At 42.8% G+C, this 18,861-nt stretch overlaps 1 protein-coding gene across 1 annotated transcript; it reads right to left on the bottom strand.

The window, feature by feature from the left end:
* Positions 1-13,264: 13,264 nt before the first annotated feature.
* LOC147882714 (uncharacterized) lies at positions 13,265-14,254 on the bottom strand. The gene has a single exon (XM_087400995.1). It carries the CDS (start codon positions 14,063-14,065, stop codon positions 13,496-13,498), a length of 570 nt encoding a protein of 189 aa, XP_087257121.1. The 5' UTR covers positions 14,066-14,254; the 3' UTR covers positions 13,265-13,495.
* Between the last annotated feature and the right edge of the window lie 4,607 nt (positions 14,255-18,861).

Here is an 18,861-nt window from a genome sequence, read left to right as displayed (position 1 = left end):
ATGATAGCTAGACCACTTTACAAATTATTAGTGGAATTCTTATGGACCGAAGAGTGTGACCAAGCCTTTGAGCTTTTAAAGTGGCACCTAATCACAACACCCATCCTTATATCTCCCAATTGGGATATTGATTTTCATGTTCATATTGATGGATCCAAGTATGCAATTGGGAGTGTGCTTTATCAACCTGGTGAACATAAGAAAGACTACCCATTCTACTTTGCCATTCGACAACTCAATGATGCAGAGATCAACTATACCACCACAGGAAGAGAAGCCCTAGCAATGGTGTATGGTGTAAAGAAATTTCGGCACTATCTACTTGCAAATGATTTTGTCTTCTACACCGACCATCAAGCATTGCTTTATCTTGTGAACCATCCATGTACAATAAGAAGAATAACCAGATGGCTCCTCTTGCTTCAAGAATCAACTTCAGATAAGTGTCCGCAAAGGTGCCCAACACTACATTGCCGATCACATGTCTCATGTCAAGTCGGGAGAAGAAGCCATTGGAGTAGAAGATGACTTACTAGATGCCACACTATTTCAAATAGATGCTATTATAGAGTGGTGTGGAGCAATCATTGGGTACTTAATGGCAGGAAGACCACCCCCTGAAATGAAAGTAGTAGATGCCAGAAAATTGATTCTAAAGACTGCACCACCCTATCAACTCATTGCAGGACAACTGTACAAGATGGGCAAGGACCAAATATTAAGAAGATGTGTAATGCCTCATGAGATCATGCCAATCCTGAGTGAAGTCCATGAAGGCATTGCAGGAGGACACTTCCAAGAGAAAGTCACAGCAAGAAAAGTTCTCCTCGCAGGCTACTGGTGGCCACACTATGGGTAGATGCCTATGAATATGTAAAAGGCTGTGATGTATGCCAATGGACTACTAAACCACAAACAAAGACTTCAATCCCCTAACAACAGTTGTTGCACAAAAAACCATTTGAAAAATGTGGGATTGACTATGTGGGTCCCATCCATCCAGCAACAAAAGGAACACAGGCATGCTACATCATTGTGGCCACTGATTACTTTACAAAATGGGCTGAAGCACAGCAAAATTCTTATATGAAAATGTGATCACCCGATTCGGATGCCCCATTGAAATTGTGTCGGATAGAGGCACACATTTTCTCAATGAGGTAATCCAAGAACTCTTGTCTGGCTTTATGGTAATCCATAGAAAAAGCACACCCTACTACCCCCAAGGGAATGGATAGGCTAAATCTACCAACAAAATAATATGCATTATCCTCACCAAGGTAGTAGAACCACAGTGTTCTGATTGGGCAAAGAAACTAAATGCAGCCTTATGGGCATACAGAACCACACTCAAGGTCAATACAGGGAACACACCTTTTCAATTGTTGTACGGCCTTGAAGCTGTGGTCCCACTAGAATTTGTAATACCAAGCCTACGTATAGCAGTACAGGAATGCATGGGAGACCATGAATCCTTGAAAGAAAGACTTTATCAGTTGGAGAAGCATACAAAAACAAGACTAGTCGCCTACCATGCCATGACAATAGAAAAATGCAGAAGAAAGGCATGGTTTGACAGAAATCTTAAAGCTAAAGACATCAAGGAAGGTGACTTAGTCTTGTTATACAATGCCAAAGTACACAAGGGGAAACTAAAGTATCTAGGTCAAGGACCATACCGGGTACGAAAGATGAATCCCATCGGAGCTGTGCTGCTAAAAACATTGGATGGAGTCCAATTCAACACAACAATAAATGGGAGCCGACTAAAGTGCTACTACTTCAACACGCAAGCCATCCCCAACAAAAACAAAGATTTGGGAAACCAAGTCTTCCTTAGTTAGGATTAGATTGTATCATGAGCACTCACTAGCATATGCACATTTTTGCACATATAGTTTGCACTAGATTGTTACACGCACTCACTGGCATATGCACGTTTTTGCACATTTAGGAAGACCTAATCAATTTCGTATTAGGTCTGATTGAGTCTTAGTTTCCCTATTAAATCCCACAAATAAGCATATAGTTAGACACATCACGTGGAGTCACACGATTTTGCATAGGCACATAATATATTGCATCAATAATAGTATCACACCCTTTCATTCCATACTCTCAAAGCATGCAATGAATTCACAAGCAGGACAAGAAGCTATGCCAAAACTTGAGATGAATTGGCAAAAGAGTCTGCAGCCTCAACAACGAGACCCCCGCCAAACATCACAGCCGTAGCCTATATGAAAAAATATCAGACTTGCATAAAACTTATATACAAGCTCAATGATATGGGTGCAATCACATCCAACATGTATGCAAGATAGCAAGAAATGCCAGCCTCAACAACAAGACCCCCGTCAAACCTCTTCCCAAGAAGATTCGATGGTAGAGTCCACAACCTCAGCAACGAGATCCACTCTGAAATTCACAGCCATCTACTCCTCCTTAAGAGGAGATAAGCTTCCTAACTACAGACCACAAATTGTATGGTGCAAAAGCATTATAGCAGGAATGACTTGCATGCCACAAGCTCAACAATCATTAGGTTACGCACATGGCATCCCAACTCTAAAATCAAAATAAGCCATAACCCGAGGACGGGTAATCAAATGGATTCGGGAGTATGTTGTCTCTGTGCCAACATGGACTTAGGTAGAACAGAAAATGTGTGTGTAGAGTAGCGGCAAAGCTCAGCTTGTGTAAGGCTAGAAATAATCCCTCTTAGAAATCCAACTTGCATGTCTACATGCAAGTTCTACATACTATTCCTACATGCAACTCCTACATGCGAGTTCTACATGCGAGTTCTCCATGCAACTCCTACATGCGAGTTCTACATGGGAGTTCTACATGCAACTCCTACATGCGAGTTCTACATGCGAGTTCTACATGCAACTCCTACATGTAACTCCTACATGCGAGTTCTATATGCAAGTTCTACATGCAACTCCTACATTTACATGCAACTCCTACATGCAACTTCTATATGTAAGTTCTACATGTAGAGAGAGAATGTCTTACAATTCCTACATGCAGAGGGAGAAGCTCTCCAACTTGTATAAATACCCCATAATGGAATGAGGCCCATACTCTTTGGGGCATTGTGTTGAGTTTTACTTTAGTATTCCAAGCAATTGTCTCAAGTGTCCATGCTTCCTTGCACTCCACGTCCAAAAGCATGTCCTAACCTTGTAACTCCTCCTCCCCTCTCCTCCAACCTTGCAACCCATCCTCTCCCTCTCCTCCTCCCTCCTCCTCCTCCTCCTCCCTCCTTTCTTCTCCTCCTCCCTCCTGCTCCTAACTCCCTCCTCCTCCTCCCTCCTCCTTCTCCCTCCTCCTCCTCCTGCTCCTCCCTCCTCCTCCTCCTTCCTCCTTCTCCCTCCTCTTTCTCCCTCCTCCTCCTCCTCCTCCTCTTCCCTCCTCTCTCTTGTTTCCCCCATGCTCTTACACCTTCTTCCTCTCCCACTCCTATGCTCCCCCTAAACCCTTAGTTCCTCAACCCTTAACCTCCATGATCTACAAGAGAGACGAGTTCTCCACCATGTACTCTACCCTTAACCTTGGAACCTCTTCTAAACTCTAGAACCTCTCTCTAAACCTTGGACCTCTTCTAACTCTGGAACTTCTTCTAAACCTTGGAATCTCCTTCTAAACCCTGGAACCTCCTTCTAACCCTTAAACTCCTCCTAAACCTTGCAACCCCCAATGAAGACGAAAGCCTTGATGACCTCAACCTGTTTGCTTACCACACTTAAGCCTACGTCTCTCACCGGAACACGACTCGAGATCCTAAGCTACACGTATACTACAAACGACAACCCTGATATATCTGTAGGTGACAAAAATCCTCGGAACCCTGCATACTGAGAATACCTTGCTCTTCCTGCTGCGAAAGCCGTGGGAAAGAGCCAACAAACTTCTGTTTTGAGGTTCATCCAATATGAAGGTGCTTCCCTTCCCCTTAAGTTGGTCCGTCATCGGAACATCAATCCTAGAGTAATCCTGGATGAATCTCCTATAGAATCCTGACAAACCTAAGAATATCCGTAATTCTTCTAGATTTGTAGGATGTGGCCATTCCAATATGGCCCTTACTTTGTTAGGGTCCATACGAACCCCTTCTTGGGATATTATATGTTCCAAGTATTTCACTTCTTTTGCAAAGAACTCACATTTGTATTCTTTAGCAAAGAGTGAATTATCTATAAGCAACTGAAACACTTTTTGCAAATGTTCCAAATGCTTTTTTTTTTGTTTTACTATAAATAAGGATATCATCTAAAACTACTATAGCAAATTTTCCTAGATATGGCCTTAAGACACTATTCATAAGTGTCATGAAGGTTGCTGGAGCATTTGTTAATCCAAATTGCATTACTTTACATTGATAATGTCCATACTAGTACAAAATGATGTCTTAGGGACATCCTCTTCCCTAATTCGTACTTGGTGATATCCTGATCTTAAATCAGTTTTAGTAAAATATTTCACCCCTTGCAATTGATCAAAGAGCTCATCAATGTGAGGCAAAGGATACTTATTTTTTATGGTGATTTTATTTAGTGCTTGGTAATCTATGCATAAACACATAGTACCATCCCTTTTCTTTACCAATAAAATTGGTGCAGACCAAGGTGAGCTACTTGGTTGGATTTGGCCCTTCTTAAGGTATTCCGTTAACTATCTTTCGACCTCACGTTCTTCCGTTTGACTAAGCCTATAAGGGGGTTTACAAACAGGGGTAGATCCAGGAATTAAATCTATTTTATGATCTACTACTCTCTTAGGAGGTAAATCATCAGGTAAATCAGACAGGAAAACATCTTTAAATTCAAATATCAAATCATTGAACGAAGATTTATACTTTTTAACATTATTCAAAAAAATATTACTTCTTTCCGACGCAAAAGACATAAAATCACCAATAAAGGTAAGTTCACAGAGATATACCTTGCATTCTTCTTGGTGTAATAGTCGTTCCAATTCCATCGAACAAATAAGAGGAGAGTTAGGCACATCATGTTCATCTTGAATCTAGAAGACTCTACCCTCTTTTTCAAACATAATGGAGTTATTAAGATAACTCCGCTGTAAGCTATGCCCAAGACTATACAGCCATTCTTGACCAAGCACTACATCTGTTCGGTCGAGATGCATGATTTGGAAATCCAAGGCATCCTGATAACCTTGAATATCCACCTCTGCACCATATAAATAGTGCCTCCACTTTTTTAAAACATAGACTATAGCATATAATTCCTTTGCAAATGCCAAGTAATTCCGTTGAGCACTATCTAACTTTTTTCTTTTAAAAGCCACTGGTCAACCTTTTTGTACAAGTACCACCCCAACAACAAAATCACTGATACCAATGTAACAAGACCACAAATGAGGGCTCTCTTAGATTCACCACCTAGCCTCGATTCCTAGAGTGCTTCCTTGCATCCATACGTGAACCCTCTCTCGAGTTCCCTTTCTTTTTCTTCCTTTTGTGGAGCTTGTCTTTAGAAATCTCCCCTGAACCCAGTGTTTGCCACTTGGAGCCCACCTGAGTGCCACATGTCCATAAAGGACCTTAATACCTTTCTGTCCTCTAGGCCTTAACATTGCACTCCCCATTCTTGCCTAGGCCTAGGATAGTTCCTAGTCCCCGACCCTCTAGGTTCCCATCAACCAAGCACCGTCAAGCCCTCTGGTTTCCCGCTTCACCATAACCACATCGGACGGTTTTGGGATTATGGTTGACGTAACACATGTTGAGGTAAGAGTCACACTAGGAGACATGCCCTCCATGCTTGCTATTGCTAGCTTAGGCACACCTCCAATGGGAGTGATAGTGACACTTGTTCACCACAAGGCCATAGCTAGGAGACCACAGTGGACCACACATACCGATAGCCATCAATGCTCTATCACAGGTTTGATGCCACCACAACCCTGTACATCATGGACCCCCTCTTAGGCTTGAGATGTCCACAATCTTGTAGCTGAACATCACAGTGCTACCAGCCATGAGTTCAAGGATTTCTGTATCGTTAAACTTATGGCTCATTTTTGTATTCATCATGGATGTTGATTCTCTTTTAGAGGCCCCACCCCCTCATCTCATTGTATCAAGTTCTTCAGTGTCATAGACCCTTTGATCTTTTGAAGTCTTTTAAGAAACTCTCTCTCTCTCTCTCTCTCTCTCTCATATGAGGGCTAGCAATGTGGATTCGTGATGTGGATCCATCATTTGATTCATGATTTCATATGGTCACTATGGCTAGGAGCGGAGATTGTGCAATTTCCAAACTTATACGGTCTTAAAATAAGTCCTTAGCTAGATGTAGGCACGGTTGAATAAGTCGTTGGGACGATAAAGGTTACTTGACAATTTAGATGGTATTGTTGCCTAGCTACAAAATTCCTCAATGGACCCACTTGTAATGGAGGCCTTGCCATGTGTCTATATTGATGGTTCTAATTAGACCAATGTAATGGTAGGTACTCCATGTTGTGATGAAGTGGCAGGTAAAAACATTCTAGAAATTCAGCTCATTAGCTGACATTGGAGGCTTCCCCCTTTCTAGGAGTCAAACCCTTAATTGTAGGGGGTCTTACAGACCTACCCTAATTGGAGGCCACCTAATTGGAGGCTCCCTTAGATGAAATGAAGCTTGTATATCAATCTATGTCTTGACCTGACAGGCCCTTGGACAGCCTATATTAGTGACCCATCACTTTAATAGAAGGTTTTGGAAAGGGTACTCAACTTTCAGCTGTTATAGTAGATGATTCATCTTGGCGTATACACTCTTATATGGAGGGATTTTCCCCTCCTCCCTTTCTGGAGTAATGAAAGTGTCTTTTCTTGTCTAATCAAGTGCTTATTCTATTGAATAGAGTCTAAGAGAGCTTCTTTGAGTGCTTTTTGTGGTCAGGGTCCAAATCAGTTAAGAAACCATTCATTAGTCTTTTTCCAACAGTAGCGCCTAGGGTCTTCCCTTGAATAGAGTTTAACAGAGGTTCTTTGAGTGCTTTTTATGGTCGGGTTGCACATCAATTAAGACACCACTCATTGCTCTTTTTCCAATAGTAGCGTCTAGGATCTTCTCTTGTCAACTATTAATAAATGGGATGCTCTTAATCCTATTAAAGAAGATAGGTTTCCATTATTCTTCAATAGCTTAGCAAGTTAAGACGAAGGATTTATTAGGATGGGAAAGATGAGGCAAAGTGGAGACCACTAGAGCATTGTGAGATGTACTCAACATGATCTTGTGGACATTTGGCCACGTGGTTACCATGCATAGTCACACTATAAGCATGCATAATTGGTCCAATGCTATTGAGAAACTTCAACACCACATATGGTCTCAGAGATAGAGAACCAACTTGCCTTTTATAGAGATATGTGTCAAAAGTGTCAGAGTGGCAAAGATGGTGTCAGAAAGTGAGACAAGGATTGAGGACCCACCAACTCTGACCCTCGGGGATTTGGTTCCACAGGCTCGAAGACAAGGCTCCTTTTTTTTTTTTGGCCACACATTTTTAATAGATAAGGGTGTTCTTTGTCCTTCACATTAATATGGCCATCTCACAAAGCTTCGTGGTCTTCATTTATGACTTGAAATTGCTCAAAATGAACTGATTTTTGCCATAGATTCTAGCTAACTTGTTAACTGAAATTGAATCCCAATGCTGAAGCAAGCCAATAGGCACTACTTCTACAAGCAGGTAGCGGGTAGACCCATGATCAAGAAAAGATTGTAAGTACTTCCAAGTAAGTGCCCCAAGATTTCACACAAAGAGCTTTTGACCATCCCCACAATTATCGTTGTCACAAAAGTGCCATGCAATTGAGGCTTCTACTTAAGTGGATTATGCAAGCCTATTGTTGCATGGCCTAATCCTTACGTTCCACAAGCTTTGGGGTATCTCCAAGACAAGGATGACGAAGAGTAGTTGATGAGGTTGCAGTCAGCCATAAAAACACCTGCCATGCGGCGGGTCAGCAGGCACACAACAGGCACGAGTGGTAACCAACCTACAGTTGGTGGCCTGCCAGGATAGCAGCCTAAAGAGCTGACCTAGAGGCGGCTAGAAAGAAGGGAGTCTGAGGCCCAAAAAAAGGGACCTTCAATGCTAACATAGAACTTGTGTACTCGCACACTAGTTCTCAAGTTATGAAGCCAAAATACCCCTCAATCATAAAATATTTTGCAAGTATTGGGATTGCAAAAATGAAACTCATAGGTATATTTTAGAAATTGCAATTGCATAAAATAGCTTGCCGAATTTTAGTGAACATTGCACGGTTTCAAGACCATCAGCCAGTACCAGAAAGGTGGGCGGGGGCGTTTCGCACCCCATGTATGTCTTATGATTAACTGTTGGATGCTCTGTTTGTTACATCTTCAGTTGAGTTCAGGCATGTTTCTGAGCTCAATTAAATGCAACGCATAAAATGATTCATCCTGAAGATGCACTCCATGTCCCTCAAACGAAACTTCTGTGGACGTCATGGACCACAATTATCTAGTCCATTCCGTTGATGCTCTCAAAATCTTGTGCCTCGTGTTTACTGAGTTTCTTCCACGGACTTTCCAAGCTTAGGGAGATGCTTTTTTTGTTATCTCATTGGGCAACAGAGGTGCTTAATATTGCTTCAATTACGCAGGCTATTCCTGGTCACCCACTTATGTTCACACACAAACCAAAACTGGCTGAAATGGCCATTGGGAGGGTCATAATGACCCCTCTTTCGGGTCCACGTGTTAGATGGTGGCTGCGCCCTTCCCCTTGAGCAGCGGTTAAAGGCAGGCTAAGGATGGGCCAAAGGGAAGAGTGCAGACCACCTACAGGTTTAATTTAGGCTCTCTCAATATGCAGTGCCCAAAACAGTGTATAGGTCCCTACAAACCCCCTCAAACTATTGTATGTATCTGACCTATAAACTGATGACTGACCTATACATCTGCTCAGACATGCCATTGTTTGGCCTCCATGCTCAGCATTTCCTGCCCACACATGAGCTCTTCTCCACTACCCTCTACTGCTAGTCTATTTCCCCACCAACATTGGGCTAATCTTCCCTTTCATTATGACACACCTTTCTCTGTAGATCTTCTAGCCTTTGATGCAGATCTTGCTGCCTATGTGGCATATCTCTTGCTATTCTTCATGCTGCCTATGGGCGGCCCATATACTGCCCATATGGTAGCTATACTTGCTGCTACAGTCCACGCACAAGACAGCCCATGTGTGAGCCAATTAGCTAGTTGTCCACATGGCAGACCTTGTGATGGGTTTGATTTGGATTCTGCCCTCGACTACTACCTCATCCATTCCATGCAGCACAAATAAGTCATCTGCAAATAGTAATTCCTTATTGTTGTCTTAATCTCTCTCAACCACCAGGAATTCCAGATCTATCCACGCCAGTTTTGCATTGAGGAGTCAGGACCGAAATTCTCCTTGTGCAGTCAGATAGAACACCTTAAGTTGCACGTTCAAAGCTCATAGTACTACAGAAACTCATGAAAAGTCTCTCGAATCATTGTCAGGCATCATTGATGTATAAAGTGATTGCTAGATCTTGGTCAAGGTTTATCAACTTTGCATCAAATGCTCAAACAATACTAGAGGTCCACAGATATACATACTTTTGACTATGATGATATTCGAAAATAGGCAGCTTCACAGTTGACAAGATCTTCGACACATTATGTGCCATGCTTTCCCATGATGCTTTATTTTCCCAGCCTCCCAAGGGAGTATCGTTCCATTCTATCTTCCATCAGAGGGTCTTTTGGTACAATGTTGGAGTCTTTGACTACAGCATCTTCGCTTCTAGCGGTTCCTCAACAGTACCCAAAGTCCCTACAAGAGGAGATCCTTCTTGAGACCCTGGACGGGGGCGAGTTCTGTCACAAGGTTGAGATCTCAAGATTACCAAGGCTATAGCTTTGATGCAAACAGATGGGACAATTGGCAAGAGCCTGCCCTCGCAGTACTAGTCTAGTTGCCACTCAGCTGCAACCTTGCTCAAGTTAGCAGGAGGGCCATGCAGACAAACTACCTCGTATAAATAGACAGCAGCATTGGCAAGAGCCTGCCCTCGCAGTACTAGTCTAGTTGCCACTCAGCTGCAACCTTGCTCAAGTTAGCAGGAGGGCCATGCAGACAAACTACCTCGTATAAATAGACAGCAGCATGAGATGCAAACCCCGTGGGCTGAGCCTTCTGAGGGGGCTTGGAATCAGGTGGACCAAAGGAAACTGGGTAAAAGAGTTGCGAAGAATCAAAGACGCCGGGAATGACAACATCAGCAAGTAAGCATGAGATTCTCACCAGCTCCCTTGGCCAAGGAGGAGCAAGCAGAGGGAGGCCACATAGGAGAACCTTAGACACCTAAGGGCAAGGTTTTCTTCGATCTCATGCCGATAGCAGTCAGCTCACTAGTCTACTCCAGGCTCATGCTCAAGAGAGGTGCCCCTGCTGTAATCTCTTCCTCTTGCAGTCCCCCCCTCTTGCAATCTCAGTCTCCCTCCCCCCCAACCTCGCTAGCTGCTCAGTGCCCACCTCTCCCAAGCCAGCGGGCCAGAGCACAGCTTCTTTCTCTCAAGCCCAAACTGCCGCCTCACAGGATTGGGGCTCGACTCCTTCAGGGCTAGCACATGAGTCTTCTTCGTTCTCTCAGACTCTGGGGCAGAAGCCTCAGCCAGCCCCTTCCACAAGAGTTTCGACCATTGGGGCCTTGGAACCATCTTGGTGTTTAGGTGACTACCCCATTGCTTTGGACACATCAGTCCTGATTTTACAGACCCGAACAGGGGCTTCCTTTTGCATTCCGCTCATTTTGGGGCTTCGACTTCGCATCCACAAGAGAGGACCCCCATCCTCTTTGACGTGTTGATGAGGAAGCAAATAATGGAGTGGTTGGGGCAGCAGGGGGAGATGACACACGCCCACAATGCTACTATCTAGCTAGCTTTCTTTTGGGACAAACAAGGCCCAGGTCTTGAAGTGGCAGTAATCCGTTCAGGACCTGAGAAGCGACTCAGGCAGATCACACACTAGCTATCGGCGTGAAGATTTCTTTTCTAATGCGGTGGGCACTAAAGGTAGATTCAACACGCCGCCACACAAATAGGTACTATTAGGCATCCAGGCTTCCACCAAAATCACACAAGTCCAGGATTGTTACACATGCTTTCACACATAGGAAAGCCTTGTTTGCCCACCCCCTTCCCCATGAGTTGGACCGTCTTGGGCAGGAAAGTGCATGGCCTTCATGGTTGACGTCACCAACCTAGTATTTGATCTGCATCAGGAGTTGCAATGACGGAGTTGCAAGGGATTAACAGTAGATATCTTGTTGATTAAGGAGCACTAGTTCTCAGCCGCAGATCAAACGACAGCCCCGTCTCTTCCTGGGGAGAGGACCAGAGGTTTGGTCCCCAACAGTGGGCAAGAGTGGGGGTGTTGTATTTTAGTGGCTCGGTCTTTCGCCCTGGATGTGTTTGACCAGGGAGAGCTTATTGGAGGGCGAAAGGCATGGATTGGACTGAGAATGGGAGACTTCAGGACCAAGATCTTGAATCTTTACACCCCCATTTGTCGGCAACAGCGATCCGCTTTCTGGAGATGGCTCACAGAGAGCCTCTCAGATGTCGACTAATGGATTGTTGGAGACGACTTCAACAATCTAGAGTGAGGAGCATGAGCAACGTGGAGCCTCCTAGAGCCGAGCGCAATACCTGAGAGCAGTCACTCCTCACAGTAAGTGGTGGTGACTCCTGAAGGGAGGCAGAGTTCTCCAGACTACCGCGAACCATGGCATGATCGATTGCTTGAGAGACTGGACAGATTCTACATGGAATTAGGAGATGCATAGAGGGGTAGCCACAGGTATTTTGGCAAGGACAGCACTATCAGGTCATTCCCAATCGTGATGCACTTAGAGCCGGATAGCTGCCATCGGGATGGCTTGGCATGTTGGGTAGCAGACGCGATCTAGAGGAGCAGTGAGGAGCTTTAGACACAAGCACTTCAGCGATGACAGTCTTTGTAGGAGCAAGAGAGATCTTTAAGATGGGATCTAGCTTCCATAGAGCGTCTTAGGGAGTAGGGCCCGGCCTCTTCATGGCTTGCAAACACCCCTAGCCATCTGTTCGAGAAGCCCATCCTCCTCATGGCACCCTTCAAAAAAAGCCCTCCACCCTATTGTAAGCCTTCTCGAGATACAAGAAGTGGACTGCTATAGGTTCGGACTCCTATTGGGCCCAATCTACGCCTCACAAAAAATGAAGTGTTGTCTAAGATGATGTGTTCCTAGAACAGAGCCCACTTAAGTATCATGGATGATGTCAGGCAGATGGGGCGGCACCCGCAAACTCAAGATCTTGGCTAAGATCATGTAGGCAATATCCAGAAACATGGTCTAGGACCACTGTCAAATGTACTTTATCTCCCCCTTTCAGGATCAAACTGAGCATTAGGTCGTGAATCCCCACTCTCGTCAGCAGCCGATATCTTCTACAAAGGATAGTGTGTGTCCCAAATGATGCATCACTGCCTAGAACATTTGGGTAGCCCATTGCAGTCTGGTGATGAATGGTCAAGAGGTCCCAGCAGCAACACTCATGTTGCCATCTGGCAAGATATCATCTACACCTTGTGCACCATACAGGAGCAAGGGACAATGGGACCTTGGGTGCCCACCGAGAGCCGCACGTGTTTCTGCAAGGCTTGTCCTGCAGGTGTCTTCTATTATTTCCCTAGGAAGGCATTCGCTGGTTCTATAGTTCACCACCCTAGTTGTTAGCACCTATTCTAAAGATTTCAGAGGCAACTAGCTGAGCTGGATGATAGCCAGTTTTCATGTTTTTGCTTCCATGATCAGAATAGTTGATTTGTATGGTTGGCTTTTGAAGGCATTAATATAAATTTATTTTAAAACGAAAAATTAGACTCTATAAATGTGACACAAGAATCCAACGCCACAGCAAGAGGCGGCCAACTGCGCGACCATCACCTGGCAAATCTACACTTCATTTCTGGTATTCATTTCCCCATCTTTGTATTGGTGTTACCCTGCATTCTGTTACACTACGATTCCTATGGTGAACTGAAAAATAATAATTATGTTTACAATTAATCTACTGGTCCAACAAAAACAAAAATAGGTCACAGAAGCAGCACGGCTTTGTACAAACTTTATTGCACCTTTTGAAATGTCTTCCCTTTTGAAGCTACAATTTTACAAGATGGGTACATATTGTCTAAACGAGTCAAATTTCAATGAGAGGTATTTACAACGATCGGGTAATCTGAGTTACTTCATATCCTTACAGCAATAGGTAGTGCATAGATCGTCGTTCTGAACTGGAAGTACAAGCCGGAAGATATTCTCGAGCCTCCACCTATCATGTAGGTATAGTTTAAGCAATCTAGTATAAGCGCATAGCACCCTTACTTTTTATACAATGTAAACCGCTACAAGAGGACGCTAATTATCAGGAGCAGCCAGTCTTGAAGCTATCGGGGAGTGGTACATAAAATCGTGCCAGGTCTCTGTGCTTCTTAATTCTTGTCTTAGCATCCTTGCTTTCTCGGCCGTAAATTTTGCGCATCGCGAAGTGATAAATTCGGTATCACTTAAAAGCTCATGTTCTGAAGGAAAAGTGTGCGCTTCTGTCTGCTCTTCCATGCAAGCTTCTTCTTTACTACATTTGGAGTGCGACTGAAGACGTCTGGACAAAGCAGCCGATACGGCACTGAGCTGATCTGCAGGTTTACTATCGTGCTCCTCAGTAGACCATACGATTTTCCGAGATAATTTGAAGAGCGTTAGCGCCCAGCTTGCTGCGGGTTTTCTGGGCAGGGTGCCTGCTACAAAGTTTTTCGATCGGTCTGTTCCATGGTTGTTCTCAACTGAGGCACAGTACCGTCCCCGAACAACTCTAGAGTTCTGTCTTAGTGAGGCTGATCTCCGTGCCATTGCGAGCTGAAGATTAGTGGGATGATTCCCGGACAGAGGATGAACCGTGAGTTGTTCGCTACTGAGAATGGCATCCATACTGATCTGTCGGGAAAAAGATGTGCAACAGGGTAGCTATGAGATGAGAGATGGATGGACAGAGGAAGCACGTCATAGAGGGCTTACGAGTGTGATAGGAAAGGAAAATCCAACGACTCAAAGGGTCTCGGGGATGGAGGTATAAGAGGAGCTCGAGATGGTGTGACGGGAAGCTCGGCTATGGCGGAAGCTAAGCTTTAACAAGAAAACACATTAGAATTTAGAAGACGACGACGTATAATACGTTCCCACCTCTATTATACGGTTTCCGTATATACCTGCCTTTTGGTTCTTGATCTTTACATGCCCTCGAATCCAACAACGGCCCAACCCTTTGGAGTTGGCCATAGATACACGAGCATTGCCTTCAATTTTCACGAGAGAGAACAAAAAGAGCTACAAAATAGTTTTGTTTTAAACCATCTAGGAAGCATCCTCAAAGGCCATATGACCCTAGTAGTGTGACATGTCACAATAATGGGCTTTTTTCCCCACAAGAAAATGATTGAGACATTATTATGTACCCATTGCACTTGAATTAGAGGGGTCTTCCATAGCTGTACAGCAAGCACCTAGGATCACCATTCCTTCAACCCAAATTAAGATCACTCCATTTTCCACCCTCCTCTTGTGAAAACAAGTGATTTGCCACCCTTTTTATCTATGCAAGGGGTAAACCTCAATACACTCATCAAAATCATTACATGACAAGCAAAATTTTATATACTCATCAAATCATTACATATGACAAGCAAAATTTTGCATGCAAAGCAACCAAGCAAGAAAAGGTGTAATTTACATCTAGAGTACAAAATGCCGACATGGCAAACTATATACCTTTATCTCCGAAAATGAGTGAGTTTCCATCTAGCTCATGCCTAACACCATTGACCACTTACCACCATGAATGGTTGTTTGCACCTTGGTTTGGTAGTGGTAGGTCTAGCTTTTCACCATTGCAATGTCCATGTTCTACATGACAAGCAAATATGGCCATTGAATATTGTCTACTATCTCTAAAGAATATTGATACTTATCCGAGAGAATAATGGTTCTTTGGGATTTAAAAGTGATACTATGTCCAAATACATCGAGCTTAATAACGACAGAATTATAAATTTCAAGAGAATCTGCATAGGAATTCGTACAATCCAAAAATGGAATCTTTTATATCGAAGCATCCAAATGAAGGGTAGCATGACAAAATGTTATGCAAAAGGAAATAAGATGACACATGCTTTAATTGTAATTGGAAAGCGTATATAAAACCCCCTCCTTCTATTAACTAATCTTAGTGCTTAACCAACAGGATCTCCACTTGAGCTGACAAGTCAAGACACCTAACGTTTTGTAGTGTAAATGTGTGCACTTGCACACCCACATGCATGTGTGCCACATGCTACTTCCAAATTCCTTTGGAAACATAATCATGAATGACGTAAATTTTATTTGCACAATTTGAAAAGGTGACCATAGGAGCAACTTTAACATTAAATAAGTTTTAATACGAATTTTATTAAAGGCATAAGAAGATATATATTATTAAACATACTTTAGTTGAAGGGGCACATTAAAAAGTCTTGATTGAATTGGTCATGATTTAATGAATATTTGAATATCCTTACTTGTATAAGGAAATAAACTCCTATGTTTGATCACATGCTTGTGATATTGAGGGTAGTTGTTTAACATTGATGCTGTTATAAAACTAGTATCATATCTTGGTGGCTTTTGTACACTATCCAATGCAAGGCATTCTTACATGGCACCGCGGACTCCTCTGCCCAACGTTCACCAAAACAAAGGAAAGCCTTCATATATCATTTAGAGAGTGTAGGAGAGCCTCCCTTTCGAAGCACTTGATTGCTCTTACACTAGCAAAGATACATATATTTAAACCTTAATATGAGATAGGGAACCTTTCACCACCATAAGTTAATACTGAATGTTGTTTAAAAGGCATTGATTGCAAATGAAATATTTTGGTTGCTTATTTTGCACGTATAAGGTTTGGCATCGGGGATCAAGGGAATCTTATGTTGGCAAATTTTTGCAGGAACTCCTTTCAAATTTGTACAACTTCATGCAAAAACACCCTTATAAAAGATCCTTAACTTTCGTTAAATAATCATCGACCACATAAGCACTGATGACTAATATTTTAGGCTTATGTTCTGATCCCATATTTAATTCTTGAGTTGGCTTTGGAAGAAACTGCTTAGAGCCTAACCGAGTAATTGTGAGTTGAGGGTCAGCAATACCTCTTTCCCCAACCATATATTTGGTGAAATTACTAGGATACAAGTGTTGTGGTGTAAGCATCTCTTCTTCCTTAATCTTATATTGAGATTAGTGGCTATTTGGAATATGCCAAGCTCTCCTACTGGTAGGATTTGAAGCTTAGAAACTGATTCTTCACTTCTAGATCTTGAGGTTTGCAAATCTTGGGTACCATAAGTAGGTTGATTGGAATTTGAATTTCCTTACCTCTTTCTTTGATTGTCATCATCTTAGGGTCCTAGTCATGCAACACCCTTGGCACTTTTCAACTAGGGTTTTTTTAACAATATAGGATATTATGCATTTTTCTTCCATTTGGATAATTGTATAATGGTTAGAACCAATATTAAGAACAACATCAGAAGGCACACCTATAGGTTCCATGGGCCTTTGATCAACCATTCAAACTCGGAATGGGGATGGCTTCATATTCTTCAACTGCAACTTATTCACCACATCTATTGAAATGATGTTGACTCTAGAACCACCATCCACAATGACTCCTAAAACCTTCTACTTTTTTATTTTAAAAATAATCACCAGAGCTAGGTCATCTACCATTGAGGTATCAATGATTGGAATAGTAACCAATGAATCCACAATCTTGACAATGGGTTCTCCATTTTGAAGTTGTTGCAATAGAAAATCCTTGCAATAAGGTGCAATCTTGAACAATTCCGCTATAGTGAGACTGGCCTTCATCTGTTGGAAAATTTCCCATGCTTTTTTCATTTCAAGAATTGAATCCCCTTCAAAAATTGTTATTTCCTGACTGCTAGAGCTTTCCCCTTCAATTCCTGAATGATTTGGGAGGCAATCTACCTTTGGGCCTTCCAATTGAGATCACCCATGGGTGAGGTGGACCCTTCTTCATCAATAGCTTGCTATTGTGAGCGAGTCACTATATGGGCATCAACTAAACTCGGAAGCTCGGCTAGAAGTGCTTGGCATCCTATGGATCTACCTCTTCTCCTTCTCTATTTTGGGCATATAGCATAGCATACAAGGCTGCAACAAATTGTAACCCTTTTAGTCTTGCATGTGCATTAGAATCAATGATGCCTATGGAATTTGTGGTGCCCAGCCTACGAGTGGCAATCAGGGAGAGGTTATCCCATGAAGCCATACCGAAAAGGCTTTGTAGAGCTTGACAAGCTTCACAATGTTAAGGATGGTGCAAATTGCACCATCTCCATAGGGCATAGGGGCAAACACTAACCTTAACCTTAACCCTAAGGGGTTCACATGTATATCTTCATGTTCATTGTCAATACACTTAGTGTATAGGTAGCTATATTATGTGCACTCCTCTCTCTCTCCCTCTCTCACTTCCGCTATCATGGTGCTCTAATTAGAGCACCAAGTGCTCCCAGCCCCTTCTTGAGTGTTAAGCCCCTCTTTCGCAAGGCATTTTCCATTGAGAGAGTTTTCGCGAGAGAGAGCGCAAGCCCTTGTGCTGTTAAGGCATCAAGCCCTTGCTTCCATCAAGGCACAAGCCCTCTCATTGAGGAGATGGTCATTCAGAAGATGGATCGATTGTAGGAGGAACTGTGGGAAGGCCTTCAATATTATAAGGACCCACAGTTTGTGAGGCTCCCGCTGTGCTTTATGTCATGCCACTATCCTAAAAGCCTTGTGTGAATATAAAGTTATTTAGAGATGGCACATTTGATGTCTTGGAGTTTTGACTACTCTATTTTTTAGTTTTCACCCGTCTTTTTTTTTGTTTCGGCTTCAACCTCAGAACCACTTTTTCATTATGAGTGTAACCAATTCAAAATGTATAAGAGTAAATCTTGGATATATATCACTCGAGTCATACTGAGGTCAATTTAAGAGGGGGTGTTAAGGATGGTGTAAATTGCACCATCTACATAGGGCATAGGGGAAAACCCTAACCCTAACCCTAAGGGGTTCACATGTATATCTTCATGTTCATTGTCAATACACTTAGTACTATGCAAGTAGCTATATCATGTGCACTCCTCTCTCTCTCCCTCTCTCACTTCCACTATCACACAAGACTAGATTAATCATAGAATATGATATAAAAGTTGAGAAGTTAAAACATAAGATATGGTTTGACTGCAATCTAAAGAACAAGGACCATAGAGATGGAGACCTTGCATTATTATATAGTGTAAGGAATACTAAACACAAATTAGAATATCATGGTGTGGATCCTTATTTCAGATTGTGAAACTCTCTCCACAAGGGTCATGTCGAATCTCGACATTAGATGCGGTTAAAATGGATAGATATATAAATGTTAGCAAGCTTAAATGCTACCATAGAATTGTTACATCAACCATAATTGCACAAATATGAGGCGAGAGACCAAGAGGGCTTGATAGTGCAACAGTGGACATGCAGATTAATGCCTAGGAAATATAGAGCTAGCATTCAGAGGGACACTAAGAGAGGTTAAAAGGGTAAGGGCCTTGGAAATGACAGTTGGCATCATAAGGAGTCCACATGGCATGCACTGGGCATGGGGGAGACTTCTAGAGAGAGGC

Source organism: Dipteris shenzhenensis, chromosome 29, assembly GCF_047967505.1.
Source record: "Dipteris shenzhenensis isolate YYH24624 ecotype China chromosome 29, Dip_SZ_1.0, whole genome shotgun sequence".
NCBI lineage: Eukaryota > Viridiplantae > Streptophyta > Polypodiopsida > Gleicheniales > Dipteridaceae > Dipteris > Dipteris shenzhenensis.
Note: the sequence above shows the minus strand (reverse complement) of the source record. Positions and strands in the feature narration are given on the sequence as shown.